We start from the raw sequence: 21,059 nt of genomic DNA on the forward strand, positions 1-21,059 counted from the left end.
CGATCTTCGAAACCAACGTGCTGCTTCCTCTGTGCGGCACGGGGCGTACGCTATGCGCTTTTCTGCTGATTGACAGCGGAAGCGACGAGTCCGGTTACTGCCTTGAAGACTTTGACGCTTTGGAGAGACCATCATATCGATGGTTTCAGTTTTCTGACCTCCTCCTAACCACCACGCTCGGATCTCTGTTGCAACGGCACGCGCAGCAGCTCTCATGGCAGCCAAAGCTGAACCCGGGCATCGAGAGAGTGGAAAGCTGCATCAAAGGTGGCGGAAAGCCAATGAAGCTGGTTATCTGAGCAAGCTTGCATCACCTGCAGAGCTGCGAGCACTCGTCCAAGCGAAACTGACACCCGAGGAGCAAGTGCGTTTTGGGATGCAGTGTGCAGGGCTGGCAGCCAAGGCACTTGAGGTACTCGACAAGTCGCTTACATCTTTAGAGCAAGACATAGAGAACGAGTCTTGTGACTGGGAAATAGAATCGGACGATGCCATGGACCGTGTTGCGAGACGATTCCTTGCCGATCTCGAACAGCTAAAGCAGACTGGCAGCACGCGTCGACTCACCCAACTCAGTATTTGGCGTCGCATCAGTCGCTAGGTCGTACTGGCGGAAAGGCGAGCATGAACTGCAGGCTGAAGGCAGTCCTCTTGTGAGGCAAGTCGCGAAGATCGCGGACCAGGCATCCAAGACTCCGGGATACCGCCAGGTCGTTGCCTGGGAGCATCTGGAAGAGCTCGCAGATGCGGCAACTGCAGATGGTGTATTCGGTTCGCAGTCGCGGTCGATGTCACGTATCTTACGTCGCCCAGAAAGTCGGTTTCGACTCTTGCTCACGAAACTAGAGCTTGGTGAGGAGCTCTGCACACGCGACGAGCGGCGTTTGATGCTAGCATTGGATACCTCTGATGCGAGACTTGAACCCGAACGCATGCGCTCGAGGAAGAGGGCACCTGGTGGAGCGCAGGATGGCGCCTCTGCAAAGCGCGACCACGGGAGGTCTGCATCCGTTTCGTCGTCGTCGTCGTCGTCGTCGTTAGAGCCAGAGCACGAGGATCACGTGCACCCAGCGGCCAAGAACGCGTCTTCCGCGAGAAAGAAAAGACGACATCATCGGCGACGATCATCCAACAAAAACGAAACCCTGGAGAATCCTCAGTAAGCTAGCATTTGAGCGAGATTGCTGCCGAATCATCGCCGTGCCCTGGCCCAGTGGATATCGCATGATGCATCGTTTACAGCGTTTCAGTCATGATCCTGGGTGGTGATTATCCCCGCCGGAATACCTCAGGACTAGATCGCGGATCGTTGGAAGCTACGCTCGCGTCCATCGCGTGTACCATGCGCTGCAAAAGTGGTGCTTGTCTGCAGCTCCTCAAAGAGCACATGATCGCTTGCTGTGCTGCGAGCACCACGCCGCCGGCCTCTGTCGGCAAACGCGCTCAAAGGCGTACTCGCGACAAGCATGAATTCAGCAGGAATATTGGCGCTGGTTGAGGCACTGCGACTGACTATCGAGAGACCAATCTCAGCAACCGCAGCATGCGTCGATCACTGGGGCGCAGCTTAAACTCCAGCAGCGATGCGGCAGTGTCAGAGCCAGACCTGCAGACTAGTGGACAGAGCGCAGCATGCCTCGTTCTGGATTTCGCAGAAGTACCCGCCAGAGACGCTTTTCAGGGTAGCCAGTGGCGGATCGCGTCTATTTCGCTACCGGGAATTCGGACGGATTCCGCGTCCAGTCGACCGGGGACGGTTCACGCTCTCCACTCGGACGTCAACGCGTTTCACTTTGGTGATGAAGGTGCTGCATTCATCGACCGACCAGTCTGCATGACGATTCGAAGAACATCGGGCGGAATCTTTGATGCATACCTCTGGAGCATGATTCGCAGAGGTGTACTTTTTTGCGGGTCGTCGAGGTGGAGCGTGTGGCGAGAGCCACATATTTGAGCGACCTCGCACCGGGCGTGATCCAAGTCACCATTCGGCTGATGCTCAAGCGTGCCTCGCGTACCCGACATGTCGTTGCTCACCTTCGTGATGCTGGTGTGCTTCTGTGGGTAGCGCACTTGCGCCCGTTTGCGAAGCGTAGCGGACCTTGAGGACAAATGGCACGCTCCAGCAGCCATGCGCTTGCATAGGTCATGCATTCATCATGTGATGCTTTCCAAAGCAGCACCCAGGGCGTGGTCATCAAACACGTCGTGGAAATCCCAGAACTGCACATTCCAGCGGGGGTGGTAGCGCCGACACCAGCGCTCAAACCCCTGGATATATGCGGGTCGCAGGTGCGCATCCAAAGCGTTCCGGAACGCCACCATGGACTCCTCGATGATCGAGGGATCCATGAGAATGCTCCCCGACAACGGATCCAGCATCACCTTGACCGGAACATGCTCATAACCCCAGAAAGGCAGTTTCGTCCCGATATCGCCGACCGCTGCCCATCGGAATGAAAACGGCACATGTCGCTGGAACGCTGCAGCGAAAGCGCGATTCCCGACTCGAGGCGACCCAAAAGTCACACTCATCACCAGATCCGATGACAGACGCAACGACTGTGAATTCTCAAAACACGTCATATCGAGGGCAGCGATGCTTGCCAGAGCCCCGCCGAGAGAGTGACCTCAAAAGATCACCGGTTTGTGGTTGCAAGATGCACTATCCAAGGAGTTCATCGCACTACACGGTTGCGCTTCGCTCGCATCTGCATCTGCTGCTGCTGCTGCTGCTGCTGCATAGGTCAGTTGAGCGTTCTGTGCAGTCTCTGCTTCCCAGCGGCTGGGGTGCCGGCTGCACTGGGGTCCGCGCATCGAGATCCTATCAGGTTGAGGCTTTCCGAACGATACCGTCCATCAGGAAGCTTATCCATGATCCACGAATGCATCCTGATGTGCTGTTCAAGGAGCAGGTTGCTTCTTTCCATGCATAGCTCATGCACCGCTGACAGGTGCCGCGTACGGACGCACGCACGGCTCGCGCAAAGCCGCCCAGACACTCAAAGGCGTCTGCGAAACCGTTCCATCAAATCAGACTTGACGCTAAAACGACAGCACTGTTCTGGTTGCAGCGTAACGTGGACGCGTCCGTATCGGAGTCGAGGTCTGGTCCTCGGGTCCAAGCAGCGTCGGTGCATCGCCTAGTACCTGGTTCAAACGAGGGAACACCTGCGTGGATGCGGCTTCATGTGGAGTGTCCTATTTGTACAGTATACGACAACGATGCGCTGGAGAGGATATTTTGGAACAATCATATATATTTAGGACAATAGTCCGCCGAGCGTTTCGGGATTTCAAATGCAAACGCCTCGGAACGGATGCGCCCGTCGGCCGGGCACACTGCGCAGCTGCAGCGCGCTCCCGCTCCAAAACACCCTATCGCTCTAGTTCACAAAACACTTCAAGCAATGACGTCTGCGGAAGCGTTTCTGCTCCCGTTCCATTGGGAAGATGTGGTTCTGGATCCGGACCTCAGGAGCAAGCACCCCGCGAGAGGGCCGGTTGCTCCGCGCTACGCCGTTTCCGTGGACGCATTCGACCTCTCCGACCCTGATATGGTACAGAGCGCTGTGGCGCTCGCCTCCGGTCACGTTTCCGACCATGCTGCCAACGCGCTGCTCATACCCGAAGACGTTGCGGAAAACGAAACCATCCAATGTTTGGACTCGCTTGCCGGTGTCGATGGCGACCAGTCCCTGTCCTGGTGGCTCGCTCCTCTGAGCGACCGAGCAGCAGCGCAACTGCGCGCTCTTCTTTGGTGCATTCATCACTGGTGCGGACTGAATGACTTCAGCATCCGGGCACAGCTTTTTACTTGTGTTCAACACGGGATCAAGCAAGCACTACACGTCATGCGGAACGCAGCCCGCGCTGAGCTCAGTGCAGACCCCGCAAACCGAACCGGTACGGATACCTGGCGCTCTATTCTTCGCTTGGTGGCGTTCGTTAGCGCCCACTGGCTGCAGGCCGTGGAGCGTGAACTTGCTGAGGACGCTGTCGCCTTAAGTCTGCCGCTTGCCGGTACCTCTGGTGGCAGCAGGGTAACTCGTCTTGAGAGCAGCTCGGCGCGCACAGGCACCAATCAAGGCGGCACACCGGCGCGCTGTCGGGCGAAGCGCCCCAACCTTCGCAAGAAGACGTCTCGTTTCATCGTCGAGTCGGATGCTTCCGATGAGGAATCGCCAGCATACGCAGAAGACCAGGCAACGGTATGCACCGGGGACTTGCCTGGAGAACGCGAGCATGCTGGTCCAGAGAATTCATGGGCTGAGCTCTACGAGGGCGAGCGCGAGCGTCTCCTAGAGGCATTCGGTGAGCTCCTGCGCCAAGAAGGCATCATCAAACTCGCCTTTCCCTCAGCAATTCCCGAAGACGCATACCTCTACCTGTTTGTGCGCACGTCCTGTGCCTTGCTCGAGTCGCGTCTGGTATGTCGCAAGGAGCGAGCACGAGCGCTGCTCGTTGATCTCATCGTAGAGTGCCTCTCGCGCTACGGACAAGCTGGTCGATTGTGTCCCATTCTCGTTCACAGTTTGCAACGGTATGAGCATGTAGCCCCGGTTCTCGTCGATATCGTGGTGGTGCTGTGTCAAGATGACGCTGACAGCGGCAACACGCAGCGCCGCAGCGGCTCTAATACCAGGGACGCGCTCCAGGAATCGTTGACTCGTGGCGATGTACCAGCGCTCTCCGTCAGCCAAGCCGGACGCGATGACTGCATTCGAGACCTGATGACGCAAGTGACCCAGATTCCTATTAGTGAACTCGCTCGTGACAATACCTGTGCGCGTCATGTTGCACGGTTTCTCACGGAGCTTGCAGAGCGCTCTCCTGGGACGCTGGTTCCCTATTTTGCTGCATGGATTCCGCATTTCGATGGTGAGGCATACTCCGTTCGTAACGCGCTTGTGCAAGCCTTTGGATGTGTCCTGAAGCATCTGGCAGAACACAGGAGCCCTGAGGCTGTACAGGCGCCTCACCAGGAGCCACACGACGAGTCCATGACGCTCCAAGAGCGCCTGCTGCAGTTGCTCTTGCGACGCCTGGATGACGTGCATGCTTTGGCGCGCTCGCGGACGCTCCAGGTCTGGCAACAGCTCATCGAGGCTCGTTGTGTACCCGTCAGCTTGTATGCTACCCTGGCTGCTCAGGTCGCGCAGCGGCTGCAAGACAAGTCGATGCACGTACGCCGTGCTGCCCTGCAACTTATTGCCGTTGCCATCCGGTTGAACCCGTTTGCTGATCGTCTGCAGCCGGCATTGTTTATACAGCGCCAAGCTCAGTGCCTCCGTATAGCGCCCGATGACCCCGCCTCAACGTTCGAGATGCCCTTCGCGTTAGCGCAAGAAGGTGCTTCTTTCTATGCGGGCGCAGCTACTTTTGCGGAAATTCTCAACAAAGCTATCCCGCTGGTCAGCAGGCTGTGTCGTTCCCGTCAGAACGGTGACGTGCTCGATGCCATTCGTGTCTTGTGCACAGCTTACCAGTTCGAGGTGCCAGCTGCTGTGGCTGAGGCACCCAAGCAGACTTTACGTCTGGGTTTATCCCGGGAGGAAAGCGTTCAGACAGCAGCGCTCGATGCCTTTTACACCATGTGCTTCGTTCTGCCGCTGGAACAGGTCTTGCGCTCGACAAAGCAGCAACAAGATATGGCACTCGCGACAGAAGCGCTGCAGACCATGGGTGTCTTGGCCATCACCAGATCCCTGGTGTCGCTGGTCGCTCGGGCTACTGTTGGCGAACTGACCTGCTTCGAGCGACTCTTGCCAGCATTGTATCGCAGTGAGCGCCTCGCTCCTTCGGTCCTGCAGTGCTGGTGGGACGTGCTCGCCGGTCGAATTCCCGGTGCGAACTTGGAACTCATCCGTGGATGCACCTTCCTCATTCAGTGCGTCGTATCCGCAAAGCCACTCACCAAGTCGCAATGCGAGCTGCTGCGAGAGCACGCGTTTACTGATCTGGTGACTGCCCGTTGGGCCTGCGCGGCACTTACCCACGGTCTAGCAGCCCAGTCGTTAGACTCCGAAGATGGACTGCTTGTCGGCAAGGTCGAGGCGCTGCTCGTCGACGACACCAGGAGTGTGTACTGGCCAGCAGCCGCTCAGGCCGCTGTCACATGCCTCTTCCATTGCAGCCGGGATCCTTCGCAGAGCGTTCATCGGGTTCTGCAGCGCCTTGTGGAGCGGCACCAGGTTGCACAGCAACAGGCGAGAGGCTCGCAAGGCAGCACGGCTCATGGCGACGTGCACCAAGACAAACCGCAGGTTCGTTGCGCCAGCTCTTGGCTAAGCCGCCTCTTCACCGTGGGCAGCGCTTTTGCTGTGCACCAACTGCACTTTGCCGTGAAGAGTGTACGCGCTTGTCTGCGCTCCGAGTCGTCGACGAACCCGGTCGAGACCTGTCTCGCCGAGGCAGTTGCGCAGCTGCAACTCGACGATGCGTCAAAGCAGGTGGAGGCAACTTTGACGACACCGGCAACGGGCCAAGCGCGACGTGCTCGTCAGTCGCACTCGAAAGCGGCCGCGTCCGTTACGGAAGCTAGCGTCGCGCACGTTGGTATCGATCCCGAGCGCCTCCAGTACCTGGAAAGTCGTCTGGATCAGCTGTGCAGCGTGCTGGAGACGGAGCTGACGGCACCGGAGGCACCTCTGGCGGCGCTGGCACCACTCGCTGCCCATGTGCTGTTACGCGCTTGTGCTTGGACACCGCAGTCGCAGTCGCAGTCGCAGTCGCAGTCGCAGCCTGCTGCATCTCTCGAGGACGACTCCAGCGTTACCGCAGCGCAGACGCCTGTGCATGGCGCCCGAGTCCAGCCTCGGTCTAGCGCGGACAATACACTCGGGGCTGCTGCCGCCCTGTGCCTGGGACGACTCGCCTGTCTCCACGAGTCCGTTGCCGAGCGCTTCCTGCGTGTGCTCTTCACCGCCCTGCAACAAGCATCCAGCGCTGTAGTGCGCATCAACATTGTGGTCGCACTGGGTGACCTGGTTGCCCGCTTTCCCAACCGGCTCGAGCCGTGGACAGATCAACTGTATACGGTACTGCGCCAGGATCAAGACGCTCGGGTGCGTCGCTATATGCTCATGGTGCTGACGCACCTCATTCTTAACGAAATGATCAAAATTAAGGGACACTGGGTCGACCTGGTGCGCTGTCTGCAGGATTCTGACGCTAGCGTCGCGCGACTCGCTCGAACACTTTTCACTGAAATGCAGCGTAAGCGCGTCAGTGCAGCACAAACGTTCATGCTGCTGCTTCCGGACCTGGTTTGCAGTCTGTCCCAGGAGGAGGAGGCGGAGGAGGAGGCGGCAACGCTGGTTAGCGGGCACGCACCGAGCCGGCTCACAAAACCGAAAGCTCTGCAACCGTCCATATCCACGGAAGCATTCCTGGATATGATGCAATTCCTCTTATCGTTTGTGCGCCAGGAGCGTCTGACAGAGCACCTGCTGGAACGTTTCTGTTACCGTCTGCGGGGTGCCGCCGATGTGCATACTGCACAACGTTTGGCGCTGTGCCTGCCGCTGTTGCACTGCACCAGCGAGCGTTGTCTCCGCCGTCTCGTGGAGCTCAGCAAGTGCTACACGCACTGGCTAGCAGACGGTGTCGTAGCGGAGGCTCTGTCCCATGTGCTGGCTCGGGTGCAACGAGCCGCCAAGCGCCCAGAGCAACGCGAACTCGTCCAAGCGTTCGCACAGTGCCTCGCACGCGGCGCACATGTTGATCAGGGCGTTGGTTGTCACGGGATCAGCACTGGCGACAATGACGACGATGATGACAAGGGTGGCACAGCAGCAGCAGCAGCAGCAGCAGCAGCAGCAGCGACGATGACGACACCCGCACGCGTGCCCCAGCACCTCAGCAACAGCAACAGCAGTAGGTTGTCGATGCTCAGGTCTCCAGACGCGGACTCGCCCGTACTCTGGACACCAGGAGCACCTACAGCAACGACAAGGGCAATATCAGCGTCTACATCGACTCCGAAAAACGCGGCTGGTGTGCCTGGGAGCGCTGCACTGTGCACACCAGGCAGCGGCTGGCGAACACCGGCAAGTGCGCGGCAACTTGCACGAGCGCGTGCTCGCACTGCAATGCAGCAACTACTCCAAGAGCACCTTCATCACCGTCATAATCATAACCATCGTAGTCATTCTCGTAAGCAACAACAGAACAGCACCAAGCTGGAGCGTTCGCCCTCGTTTGATCAAGTGACGCCTGAGCGAGGTCGCTCGACAAGTCGTCGTCGTCGTCGTCGTCGTTGTGCGGGCAGCCCAGGGGCCTCGATACGTTCGCCCTAGACACCTACATCAGAGGAACGAAGGACTCTTGAAAAACGCAATCCATACATCGCTTTCGCTACGCATGTGTTCGTGGGGTTACCATACAAGCTCGGTGCGCTTGAGGCAGCGTCGTCGCTTGGCTATGGTCAGGTGTTTCCGTCTATCCAGCATCGCTCATCTTCTAAAGCCGGTACAGCGACGCAGGAACGTTCTCTGTTTCATCGCTCGGCACGTATCGTGAACCGGTACAGAGGGCTCCTTTCGATCTCCTGCTTCATCATCTGCGCCAGGTGCTGTACCAGTCGATCACGGACCGCGGTTTGGCGATCGACTTGACGAGTACGCTGGGTGCTGCAGGTGCAAGCGCACGCTATGCCGATCGCTCGAAACGACTTGTGGAGTGCGGTACTGTCCAGTATGACTCGAGTACCATACGAAAAACCCAGACCGGTGCCGCAGTCGAGATATCAGCTCGATCCGTTGGGGCTCTGGTCGGGCGGAGGAGTCACGCGCGCTCCACTGGAAGCGAACGTTGCGAGACCGCTCGCGTCCAAGAAGTTTTTTTTTTGCCTAGGACCAGAAGAGACCGGGGCCTCGCTGGGACCACAATTGCTCGTGAACGGTTCATGTTGCCGTGGAGTGTCGTTTCGTTGATGTCCATAAAAAGAAGGCGATCTTTCGTTCTAGCGAAATCGATCATTTGACGTGACAAGCTCCGTGACCATTCGGTATACGCTGGTGAGCAAGTCGTCGAAAGCACGACGTCGTCGACGTGCTATGCTCGTCTTTCGAGTAGTGCGAACTGGTGTGCCCGCGAGTTGCCTTGAATCAGGAAAAACGAAAACGTGAAAAATGTCTGATTTCAGCATGCCATACGGACGGAGATGAGAGGAACAGGGGATTCTGCGCCTGCACTGGATCCCGGTATCGATTACCTTGCGAATGCTTCTTCCGTTGCGTTCCGGATCATGTTGATTCTGTTGACGACGACGGGAACTCTAGCGCCAAACAGTCTACGAAGCCACATCGAAAAGAAGACCGTGCATCCTGAAGCGACATGCGAGTCCGCAAGGCCTTGCTCTTCTGCTGCGCTTCGAAATTCGGCACAATGCATATACGAGGGAACACCTCGGAGAACGTCGACGAACAGGTCCAGATCTAGCTGTCCAGTGTTCCAGTTCAAGCTGAAACTGGTGTCGTGATGCTGGGGCATGGACGGCGAGTCAACCGCTGTCGCACGGCTCGCGGAGGACGCACCCAGGCAACCGCTATTGTCGTCCTCGTAACGATGCTGGCACGCTGGAACGCATCGGATGCGTATCGGTAAGCACGAGCACCGGTCGCTACCCGGAATTCAGAACAGGAGTGGCGTATTCACGAAGCATACGTCGTTTCACAGCATTGATCGTGTACCGCGCACACACATACACAAGCGATCCACGAGTCGGGAGCAGAACGTTACGCCCTGATACCCTGAGCTCCTGGTCATTTGCGCGCTTGCGGTAGCGCTCGACGTGACACACGAGGCCGGCGGAAACCTCACGGGAGTGCAGAGCGAAACGAGATGCCAAAGCGCGCTTACGAAGCATCCCGCACGTCTTGAACCGAGTATCGACACGCGTGACCCAGCGTCGTGCGTATTCTCCCGCTCGGTGCAGCATGACAGCTGCTCCCAGCGATACCGAAAAACGTCATGCACTCGGCGATGCCTGGTTAGGAGCGACATCCTCGAGAAAGAAAGGCGCTGAACGCAGTCGTAGCATGCCGCCTCTGGTGTTGGTTCAGAGGTTTAGACGTTCACTCACGTCGCTGCTGCGCCACCATACTTGCCCGTAAAACTCCCATGACGCCAGTACCAGTCGATCTGTACCTGAACTATTTCGCAGAGCTCGTAAGCGAATGTAGCGCAGCAATGGTGCCTGAGCAGCAGCACCGGCAGCATCAGAAGCACCAGCAGCACCAACAGCACCAGCAGCAGCAGCACCAGCAACGGCAGCTTCAGAAGCACCAGCAGCAGCGCCCCGCTTGTCATGCGGATGCACACCAGTCCACGCTCTGCTTGGCTTGTTCGGCACTGCGCCCAGCGACCAGACAGCGAACGCATGTGGACTTGTCAGCCGTTCATCGTGGTGCTGGTGCTGGAGCACTACCCAGGGCAACCCATGGGTGGCGTTCGTTTGCCGTATCCGCTGCGACGATGTCGACGGTGCTGAGCAAGCGCAGGCGACCTGCGTAGGTCCACCGGCTTGAGTGTGCGCCTTGTCAAGCTTCTGATTCTCGAAATCGACATGATCGTTGTCGTCGGGTCTGCCTTCAAGAATCCATTCACGCAGGTATTCACCATCGCGCTCATCATGACGTAAAGCGTAATGCGTCAAGCGAACGCGACGCAAAGCACCCAAGTCAATAGAGACCCATGCAGTGTCATTGTCATTGTCATTGTCGTTCGACTCTTGCAGAGCGGTCACTGGTCCCGTCTGTGTTATCGAACCGCTGTGCTGTCGCGCAGCACGCCCAGAAGAAAGCGTCGCACGATCCACGTCGTCGTCGTTGTCGTCGTATACAGGCAACGAACGTCTGGCTGGCTCCTTGGTCCGCCTCGGAGCGACAAAGCTATGGGCAGCACGCCCCAGATGATCGCAGAGTAGTTCGCAGTTCAGGTTCAGTAACGAGGAAGCGGTGATGCGCACCATACCAGTTCGATGCGGATTTCTCCACACGCGTCCCTGGGGAAGCGTCCCGAGAAACGACAGGATACCATTGGCTTCTGTTCCCGGTAGATATCGCACAAAGACGTGCTGCCAGTTTCGTCCGTCTGGTGGCATATTCACTGGATCGCGACTCCATGGCGACGGTTGGAGTACTGAACAAGCCACGGCTAGCGACACGTGTTCGTCCACGAATGTGTCCAGCTGCGGCGGCACACAAACTCTCGGCCTATAGAACAGATGATCCTCGTCAATGAGTTCGAGGCTCGGCAAGCAATGCTCGTCGATTTCGTGTCGTTCGATATGGTGCTCCAGACTCGAAACATCGGCAGCTGCTGCGAATGCACAAGCCCATTCCAAAAGCATATTCGCTCGCTTTGCAGCGGCGTCGGCAGCAGGCCCTACCGCAGATGCTGCTGTCCCCGGTGATCCCATGAGTACCAGCTGCTCGGGTGTGTCGACTTTCGTGCACGTTGGTGCCTGGGCGCGCGTGTCGAGCCACTGCTGCAGTAGCACGAGCGATGCCTCAGGTCGATTCCAGAACGAAAGCATACCAAGGAGGCAGTACAAGTCCAGACGCTGCAGTGTCGCCTCGACAAGGGCGTTGGGATCCTCTGGCGGTGTCGAGGTGCTCGAGGCCGAAGCGCACGCTGCACCTCTACTCTGGCCTTCGAGGATGCCGGTCTGCACCTCCGCGGGTACCCAGGGAGGTACTGGCACGCTCGCTTCCTGTTCGTCGGGCGACGCAGGAGAATGCCACTGTGGTGACACGTTTTGTTCGGCACTTGGTACCGACGGGCGCGCGTCTGCCGTACTCGCACAACAGTGACTGGTATCGCAACTGCTCTCGCTGCTGCTGCCGCTGCTGCTGCTACTGCTGCCCGTCATGTCGGTTTGCATCAGGTCCCAGCAGTGATCCAGTGAACGCGCCATCGCTTCCCAGGCGGTGAGGAGCATATCCGAACGACTCAGTCGCAGAGCTGTCTCCGCGACAGCTGCAGTCCACGGCAAGTGATGCTCACTCAATGTGCGCATATGGTGCACCAGTGCTCGGGCTGCTTCGCATTCAAGGTGATCCCATTGAAAAGTATCAGCGAAACAGAGCAGCGCTAGGGCCTGTTCCGGAGTCCAGTGCTCTCGATACGGGGTTTTCGCTTCTCCGGGGTATCGTTCGAGGAACTGCAGCGCGGTGCGCAGACACCCTGCCGACACGCTAGGTAGCATGATGCCACACAGAGGGTCCGGCTGCTTTACCACCGTTTCCGATTCGGGTGGTGCCCCAGCACCGGGGCATGTGCTGGTGAGTGATCGGCTCTCTCGCATGCCCGAGGTCTCGAGAAGTGCCCGAAATACCGGCGACACGGCGATGAGCTGCTGCCGTGGCGCCCATACGGGTACCCACTCGCCAGGCACGTCACTGGTGTTGGTGTTGATGTGCTGCTTCGTTCCGTGGTGACTGCTAGTGCTGCTGTTACTGTTCTTACGATTCTTAATGCTTTCATCTGTGTTTCTCAGTGCGAGTGCTTCGAGCTCCACTGACAATTTTCTCGGTGATCGATTTGCTGGAGCGGGCACAGCACCCGTCGTCCACGCAGGCACGTACACGGCATCCTTGGCACACCAGAAGAGCACCAGGTCGCTGCTCGATCGATGCTGGGATGCTTTCTGGCCCGTGCCGTTCTCTGCATCTCCCTGATCAGGTATTGGCGGGCGTGTTGTTGAGCGCAGGGGTCCAGCCTGCCGACGAAGGCTCGCGTCTTGTGCACGTGAAGGCAGCGGGCTCGTCGCGTGCTCGCAGCGCACCCGAGCCTGCGCACTGCCATGAACGCCGTCTCCGAGCGCTGTTGTAGAGCCTTCTTCTTCCTCTTGTTCAGCAGCAGCAGCAGCAGCAGCAGCAGCAGCTATCCACGGTAGCAGCCGAACCTGCGGCAGATGCAGGACATCGACTCGATAGAAGATGACCGCGGTGTCCCAGCAAGAGAAGCCAATCCATTGAATGGGGCATGATTCGGTGAAAGCGTCCAGCACGCTTCCCGTAGCAACTGTTGTCGTTTGCTCACGCCGCATTCGCCGGTAATGGAGGTGAGACGACTCGCCCGGCCAACCGAGACCAGCGGCAACATATTCCGGCGAGAGCGCGACCCAGTAGCGTTGCCGACTTTGTCCATTGAGGAACTCTTGTGAGAGCGGGGCGATATCTCTTCCTGCATTGGTGAACGGGCCACCAGTCGCTACAGAATGCCCGGGAAAAGGCAAAGCAGCTCCACGGGGTCCAGCATGTGACTCCTGGCTCGCATTGCGTCCCAGTGCAGGACGCTCATATATGTACTCTTGGCGGACAACGCCATGCTCCCGAAGAAGCGTTCGCGTCCGTCGATGGCTTTGAAAGGATATCTCGAAGCAGGCTCGCGAGCCTTGTGCCTGTGTCTCGACCCGCGAGTCCGCATCGACACCAGTTGAGCGGTGACAGAGCAGACAAACAATGTCGTGGTCGCCGGCAGCCTCGAACACCACCAGGCCGAGGTTCGGCACCCTCAGGCGATGGGAGGTGAGCCAAACCGGCCGACCGCGACGGTTTACCAACGCAAAGGCTCCATCAGGATACGTTACCACCGTCGACGAGGAAGCCGGCATTCACCACCGTGATGCGAGGAGCGTGCGGGCACGGCGTTTCTCACACGGTGGAGCGCCCCCAGCCCAGCTTTGCCACTCGCGTTTTGCTCTCTGTACCAGATCATGTACGCGTAGAGCGTACAGTTGAAAAGAGACCCGCCTCGTAACAAGGAATTCGAAGAACGGCTCGTAAACTCCAAGCGAGACAGCGTCGAGCACACAGACAGACAGACAGACAGACAGCGCAGCGTTGACAGTAGCTGCCAGACGCTGCACCAGAGGACACCTGGTTCCACAACCAGGAGCAACTCAGTCAGGGCCCAAGACCCTGTACGGGTACCGGAACAGCGTACTACACAGCGCTCGTAGCGTTGTGGAAATCCGTAGTGACACAGCGGCAGCAGCAGTACTGATAGTTCACCAGGTGTCGAGGTACGTTCCGTAGAGGGCTCGTCTGTACCTGGGGGCTCCACCGCCGCACCGTTTCCCGAGCCAGTCAGTCGAGTCACTCTCGGCGAAAGCGCACAAATCGTGCGATTCTACCAGCAAGAACGCGTGTCGTAGCAGGCAACCCTACGACACCAGTCACTGTTCAGGCTGGTCCAACGCTCGAGCGCCAACACCTCCTCGATTAGCCTTTCACGCTCCGCTCCGCTACGACAAGACAAGCTACGCGCTCACAAGTCGGGAACCGTTGACCCGTAGGTATCGTGACTCGTGTCCCAAGGCAGTCCCTCACTGAACCGAAACTGATCAGGCTACTCCCTGTCAGTGTTCTTGTTTTACGTCTGAGAAGCACTGTGACTTTTTCGCCTGTAACGCAGTCCCCGCGGTACCGGTACCGGGGCTTCGCTGCAGCGGCCGATGCTCCCCTGCCCGGTTACGACGCTGAACGCTAAACGCTTCATGCACAAGGCTACCATCGTTACTTTCGAGCCCTAACAAGTATTTCGGGGTGTATTCTCTGCAAGACGAGAGTCACTGCGTAACCGACATCGATGCGATGAACGGCAGTTACGCTCTGGAAGCGCTTGACAGTGAGCGTCGTTGGATGAAGCGTTCGGAACTGGTGGACTGCAGCCTGGCGGTGCTTGTCGGATGGGTGCTCCCCCTTGTCCTCGATCGATACATACCGCCTCGGGTCACTGCAGTAGCGTTGGAAGATCCCAGCGTTCAACTTCCGAAACGGGCAGAGCTGGTCCCGGCGCCGCTGCTGCTCCTTTTTGCCTACGTGGCTCCAGTGGGGATGCTTTGGTGGCAGCAGCAGCAGCAGCAGCAGCGGCTGCGCGAGTCGTTTGGAAACGGCTTCAGATCGAAGGGCGGCACCTTGCTGGATCTTTTAACGGGCGTTATCGAGGCCAATGGCCTGACACTGCTCGCTACCGTCGTACTGAAGCTGCTGATCGGAAAACCGCGTCCCTACTTTGCACAAGTCTGTGGGCAGTACCTGGACCCCGTCCTGCGTCACGAGTGTGCCGGTGACCCGTGGCAGGTACGTGAAGCGCGCAAGTCGTTCCCGTCTGGACATGCCGCTTTAGCTTTCAGTGGTGTCATGCACTGGCAGTGCTGCATCTGGTATCTCGGCATACCGCTGCCCTGGTTCGAGGCATTGCCCAGCGTAACCATGGTTCATTTGCTTTTACGCTTGCTGCCGTGGACCGGGGCGACCCTGGTTGCGGCCTCACGCGTTCTCGATCATCACCATGACGTGGTTGACGTGCTAGGAGGAGCAGTGCTGGGTTGTGCATTGTCGCACTTGGTGACCATGAACCGGTTCCTCCGACTCGAGGGACGCGTACCTGGACATCAGAGTACCGCGTCGACGGTTGGTGCACGAAGGACTGCATCCGCATCGGAGATGGAAGCGATACAGGTTTCCGAGACGACGTCCATTCCTGACGCTGTCGTCTAGGGCAGCAGGCCTGTAACCAACCGGTGTTTACCCACGATACGTTGCTCTGGGTTCGTCTGGGAGCACGGTGTGGTGAATTCGAGTCGGCGGCTTGCATGTTTCATGCTAAAGAACATTGAGCTGTGGAATAATTGTCCATGACTATCAATTGTGGATACGGAGAATCTATGAGGCATCCACACTACTGATCAATCTATGCATTGATCCGTCTCCACCGCTCTACCTGTCTATCGATGGATCGCTTCGGGGCAAGCGCCAAGGCGAAGTGCATCGCCTGGAGCGCCGACGGACGCATTGGTAGAACACCAAAACGCATCTAGACTGCTCATCAGTGATAGAGGAGAAGGCGTGGAGCCCAGTGCTCGTCGAACATGCAATGCTGCCGCACACCAGTGCGTTCACGATAACCCTGCCTCCTCTGGTGCGCTTCTTCCATAGGCAGCGCCGCGCCTTTGCATACGTTGTGCACAAGGCGTGCTCGATAGCCTCGCTCGACACCGATGCCCATCATTCATTCATTCATTCATTCATTCGTTCGTTCGTTCATCCAGCATGATCTTTGTACATCATCATGCTGGAGATCGGTTTTTCCGTTGGCAACGATTACGGCCTGGCTGCACTCTACCGCGTTACAGCAGTTCAAGCGGACCTGCAACGCGTGTATCGAGAGAAACGGGGCCAGTGGCCCTCTGCATACACTGTATCGACCTTGTCGATGTCGATGCCGCCACCCGCACGGTATCTTTGCGGCTGTATGGCGCCCACAGGTAGCCAAGCAGGGCGTCGCTGCGTCGCAGAGCCTTGCTCCCACGCGACTGCAAAGCAAAAGCATGTGTATGAATGTGTGTCTGTGTCCAGAGATGTTTTACGAATGCGTACGACCAGCATGATGTGTCCCGCTGCTTCCGCTCATACGGCATGCGCGTTTCAGAGCGTTATCGATCGTAGCCGTGCACCTGTGCCGCCACCGCATCCAACAGCAGAGAACGCATGCGCTCCTGGTGCTGTCGCAGCGTCGACACTGCCGCCCGCACCGTCTGAAAGCCGAAACGAGCAACCGCATGACAAAGCACTGCCTGCATGGTCTCTGGAAGCAAGCGCTCCGTTCTCGTCGTCAATGTACTCTTACCGGAATCATCGGTATGCTCAACCAAGTATTGCCAGATGTGATCCAGGGCTTGCACAACGGCAGGCGCCTCGCCGTGCTCTGTCTGCAAGGCCGCCAAACGAAACCAGACGGTAAGCGTTGGCGTCTGAGCCCGCTCTGCAACACCGAGGCAGATACGGTAGGCGCGCTCTGCCATCTCTGGTCGACCGAGTCGCTCGGCCAGTTCACCACGTCGAAGCCAATCCACTGGTGCACGTCGTGTTTCGGTAATCAACAATGATTCAGAGACCAGCGCTGGAGATGCAGCACGCTCGGCATTCTCCGCAGCCGTCGTTTCGTTCGAATGCAGAGACTCATAGAGCGTGGATTCTTCGTGTTGCCAAATCGACCAGGCTCTCAGGTCCTCATACAAGCAATGAATCAGCATATCCAACCACGCCGTGCAGAGCGCTTTGCTGAGCGCAGCAGGGTGCACCTGACGCCGCGCGTCCGCCAGTGTCAGGGTTGCTTTGGGTTCGCCTTGTTGGTGGCCGTCCAGGTCGCTTTGGGTAGCGCCAAGCGGTCCAGTGCCCGTGCTGTGTACTTGTGTTTCGGTTGCTGGTTCGCGTCTTGAAGACAACGAGATCGTCTGCAGGGACGGCTCTTCAGCGTTGTCCGTACTTGAGTGCTGCGGAGGGGATTCGTGTGGCGGTGCGGGGCGAGCCTCGGCAGATGCCGTCGACAACTCGAGAGCTCCAGTACCAGCCGACTCCAAAGGCAATACATCCGACTCCATGATAAAGACTCGATTGCGAATGAGAAGGAACTCATCCCAACCGATTTGGTTGACGATCTTCACCAGGATATCGAATGCTTCCCGCTCCTCCGGGCTGAGTACACTCGCTGTGAGATCACCCAGCAGGCGATCGGCGTGGTGTTGCTCACGACCCTTGCCAAAGGCGCCTGCTCCTATACGTTCCTCCGAGAGGCGACGCGCCAGTACTCGAACACCGTCGGTTCCGGCTGCAAAGCCCGGACGAGGCTGTGTCAACTGCCGCATCTTGCTTGTTTTCCCCTCAATCCCAGGGCTTGAATCGGGTGCTGTCACCTGCCTCAGAAACCAGTCCATCTGCGGCGGTTCCACATCTGCTATATTCAACGAGCGGAGCGCGGACTCATACTCCCCAGTTTGTACATAGAGGCGCGCGAGCAGGAAACAGGCGAGACGTCCAAGTTCACCTGGTGCAGCGATCCGAACGTTGGCGCTCTCTTCGTCGCTTGCTTCGACGGCATCAGTCGTATTCAGGTGCTTGGTGCGTTCCTCTTGAGCAGCTGCTCCAGTAGCCGATGATTCTGGAGACGTGTGCGTACCGAAGCACTCCGGAATCACCGTACCCTGGATGCGATCCGTAGCTTCGATCAGGTTGCCAAGCTCGAGCTCACATTCCGCGAGCGTCAGTTCGAGCAGCAGTCGATCGATACCAGGAAGTTCGGCGCAAGCTGCCTGATCCAAAAGCAGCTCTTCCAGCTTTTTCTGAGCAATCTGATGTTGGCGCTGGCCCATCAACGATCGAGCGACGTAGAGCACGAGTGCCGGCTCGTGGCATGACGTCGCGAGCGTCTGGAAGAAATCCTGAGCGGCCTGATAACGAGCGTAACGTGCGAAATACTCCCAAACGCCCTCAGCGATGATAGAGCAGGTCGCCGTCGCCTGGGCAGCGTCAACAAAGCGAGAGCCTGCCAGCTTCCATTGTGGCAAAGTACGCGCCGCAGCGTCGAGGAAGAGTTGTTCCGCGTTCCACGCTACATCCAACGTAGCAACAACTTTGAGAGCTGGATAGAGGGGATGCTCACCAGTTGCTTTCACAGAGCGGAGAACAGCACTGACGAAGAGCTGTGCCCATTGGTTCTCGTCATCTTGAGTGTCGGCGACTTGTCGCGTAGCAGGTTGCCCATTCTCGTTTGCAACGCTTTGGTGGAACGGCTCCGGACCTCTCAGTCGTTTAACCTGCGTACACCCAGGAAAGCGTGCCTCGACAACGGTATCTTCGTTGGTGAAACAGTTGTAAGCCAGGCAGGCAGCTCGATCGATCCGATAGCTTCCAGTAGCGTACCACGAGGCGCCCTCGAGACCGTGCTTCACGAGGGAGCCCAGATAGCTCGCTGCGTCCGCAGGTGTTCGATGCCATATCCCGCGAACGAAGTGAAACCAAGCAGCCAGCTGTGCTCCACGACTTTTGAGATCTCCGGACGTTACCTCCATGGCTAGGGAGTCTGGGGTGCTCGTTGCCGGCACTTCGGCACCGGCACCGCTAGAAATGTTCACTTTGGTGCTGTTTGCACGCCCGTCGCTTCCGCTCGCAAGCACAGTCCTCCAGCTTTTGTAAACGACACATAGATCAGGTGGCCCCAGCGTACGCCGGAAAGTCGGTAAGAGTACCTGACGTACGCGTATCGAGCGCGCTACCCAGAGGTCTTCGTTCAACGTCGACGCGGCGTCATGTGTTGCAGTTCCTGTGTTTGCGTCAACGCCTGCCAGCACCGCTTCGTGCACACCAACAAACGGATCCGACACTTCAACGGTACCACGAATGGTTTCCGTCGTCATCAAGGTCCGGACTGACGTATAACCGCTGTACACGAACACCAATACCGAGCAGTTAGGCCCGTACCAAGCCGCGTGGTATGCCGAGTCACGAGCACAGCTGCTATTGCGCTCGTCTACGACGACATCGTCTACATCCTGTGGATGCTACTCAGAACTGGTGCATCGTTCGTGCGTTCGTTCTATGTCGATTTTCGACTAGATGGGAATGGGTTCCCAAACCAAACACGAGGCTACACACGAAAGTTCGCGTCTCTTCCCAGTGTCATGAGCGTTGGAATCTGCAGCCTGTTTTTGCTTGTGCGACTGCTTCCGTTTCCTGTGTCTCTGATTTCCGCCTTGAACGACGCCTGCCTCTTCTGTGCTTCGAGATCGGTGATCAGCAGTCATTGGATATTGATGATGGCGTTCAAATCCCGATATCGGTGCTTTGGATTGTTGCCGACGCATTTCATGCACAAGCGGTCGATACGAAATGCGCTTGGCTTGCCACTTTCATCCGCTTGGTAGACCGTCCTGTACGCCAGTTGCAACGGTGACACTTGGTTGTGTTCTGGGATACCTGTATGCCAACTGCAGCTTCGCTTAGTGAGGTCGCCCTATGGCTTGTGTGAACGTTCGCATCATCGCCGGTCACATGTCCTTGACGAGCTCCGAGGGATGCCTCTGACGTTCGCATCAGACTCCGCACTCGGTATCGTGTCCTGGGATCAGCGGCTTCTTCTTCGTGGTCTTGTCTGCGAGTTTACGTTATAGAGCGCCCGCCGGTGCACGATGTTCCAATCGATCGAGGATTTGTGGAAGGCGCGTTGTTGTCCCTGATGAAACAGGAATCAAAAAGGAAAATTCCAGGATGGAGAAGTGGAGAGCGTCTGATCCATCTGCGATTCCTTCAAGCAAGGCGGTGACAGTCGCTCCACTTGTCGAGATCGCTACGATGACTCGAATCCGAATCCAACACCATTATCCATGCAAACGGAAGCACCGGGAGTCTCTGGAAGCATATCCAGATAGAGGACTCATGCAGACGCGGAATGCCGTCGCCTCCATGACCGCAAAGAGAGCAGTTTTTGTGTTTGGAATGGCATGTTTTACTTGACAGTTTCTTTGAACATTGTGTAGGAGCTTGCGCGAGAATCACCAACGCACGACCTAGCGTACTTCTCCTTGTCGATCCAGAGGCGCTCATCGTTGCACCATTCGCTTACGTTGATGCACAAAAATCTAAAACTTGGAGAATGCCAGATTTTGAAGCATGCTGCACGCAAGGCAAGCAGAAGAAAAGAGACCTGCAGGTACGCATTGGATAAGGACATGGGAGAGGCTACGAGCCCGTGTTCAAGAGCGTCGCGATTGATCCTGACTCCATCGATCGAACATGTTGCAGCGGCAGAGCGTCTAAGGAACGCCCTGGAAAGGACGACTGAGAATTCTTGTAACCCACGTATGAATCCAAAATTGATTGTGACTGCAAACAGATGTTCAATGCTCAGTCTCGAAAAAAGTTCGGAAAAAAACCGAAACGCACGAACGAATCGATCAGGTTCGAATACCACGTTCATTGGACTAGGGCGTCGCAGGGACGTTCGCTCGACAAGCGCCTCACCGCCACTGCAACTGGTAGCTAGCTAGGTATTCCTTCGAGATCAAAGGCGGAATCGCTTATCATTGTGTGGACGGAAACAACTGAGCACGCCACGGGAGACTTCTGGTACGGAATCTGGGAACTCGCTCAGCGCTTCGTTTCGGGGAAGCGAGCAAGGCACGACCCCAGCCTCCTGCTCGCTGCAGCGAAGTCGTGTGCCCAGGATCGTATCACGCTACGACTCGCTCTGTAAATTTCCTGCATCGA

The 21,059-nt window shown here is 57.5% G+C and overlaps 5 protein-coding genes and 1 non-coding gene across 6 annotated transcripts, besides 2 other annotated features; 2 read left to right on the forward strand and 4 right to left on the reverse strand.

The window, feature by feature from the left end:
* Nucleotides 1-1,221: 1,221 nt before the first annotated feature.
* Nucleotides 1,222-3,161: a sequence feature (pseudo-gene of triacylglycerol lipase).
* Nucleotides 3,162-3,410: 249 nt separating this feature from the next.
* On the forward strand, nt 3,411-8,300 carry CYME_CMR484C (chromosome assembly complex Condensin I, subunit D2; the record flags this gene model as incomplete). Its single annotated transcript, XM_005538623.1, has 1 exon — nt 3,411-8,300. One exon carries the CDS (start codon nt 3,411-3,413, stop codon nt 8,298-8,300), a length of 4,890 nt encoding a protein of 1,629 aa, XP_005538680.1.
* Nucleotides 3,810-8,169, reverse strand: CYME_CMR485T. Its single transcript, XR_002461644.1, has one exon. It is a non-coding gene; the product is annotated as a hypothetical transcript (transcript).
* A 417-nt stretch (nt 8,301-8,717) lies between the features above and the next one.
* Nucleotides 8,718-10,093: a sequence feature (possible transcribed region).
* Nucleotides 10,064-13,624, reverse strand: CYME_CMR487C (hypothetical protein; the record flags this gene model as incomplete). The annotated part of the gene is made up of 1 exon (XM_005538624.1): nt 10,064-13,624. The coding sequence occupies one exon, from the start codon at nt 13,622-13,624 to the stop codon at nt 10,064-10,066; it is 3,561 nt and encodes a 1,186-aa protein (XP_005538681.1).
* A 982-nt stretch (nt 13,625-14,606) lies between these two features.
* CYME_CMR488C (similar to phosphatidic acid phosphatase) lies at nt 14,607-15,515 on the forward strand (the record flags this gene model as incomplete). Its single annotated transcript, XM_005538625.1, has 1 exon — nt 14,607-15,515. One exon carries the CDS (start codon nt 14,607-14,609, stop codon nt 15,513-15,515), a length of 909 nt encoding a protein of 302 aa, XP_005538682.1.
* Nucleotides 15,516-16,450: 935 nt separating this feature from the next.
* CYME_CMR489C (hypothetical protein, conserved) lies at nt 16,451-19,210 on the reverse strand (the record flags this gene model as incomplete). Its single annotated transcript, XM_005538626.1, has 1 exon — nt 16,451-19,210. The coding sequence occupies one exon, from the start codon at nt 19,208-19,210 to the stop codon at nt 16,451-16,453; it is 2,760 nt and encodes a 919-aa protein (XP_005538683.1).
* Nucleotides 19,211-20,298: 1,088 nt separating this feature from the next.
* On the reverse strand, nt 20,299-20,769 carry CYME_CMR490C (hypothetical protein; the record flags this gene model as incomplete). Its single annotated transcript, XM_005538627.1, has 1 exon — nt 20,299-20,769. The coding sequence occupies one exon, from the start codon at nt 20,767-20,769 to the stop codon at nt 20,299-20,301; it is 471 nt and encodes a 156-aa protein (XP_005538684.1).
* Nucleotides 20,770-21,059: the final 290 nt, after the last annotated feature.

Source organism: Cyanidioschyzon merolae, chromosome 18, assembly GCF_000091205.1.
Source record: "Cyanidioschyzon merolae strain 10D DNA, chromosome 18, complete genome".
NCBI lineage: Eukaryota > Rhodophyta > Bangiophyceae > Cyanidiales > Cyanidiaceae > Cyanidioschyzon > Cyanidioschyzon merolae.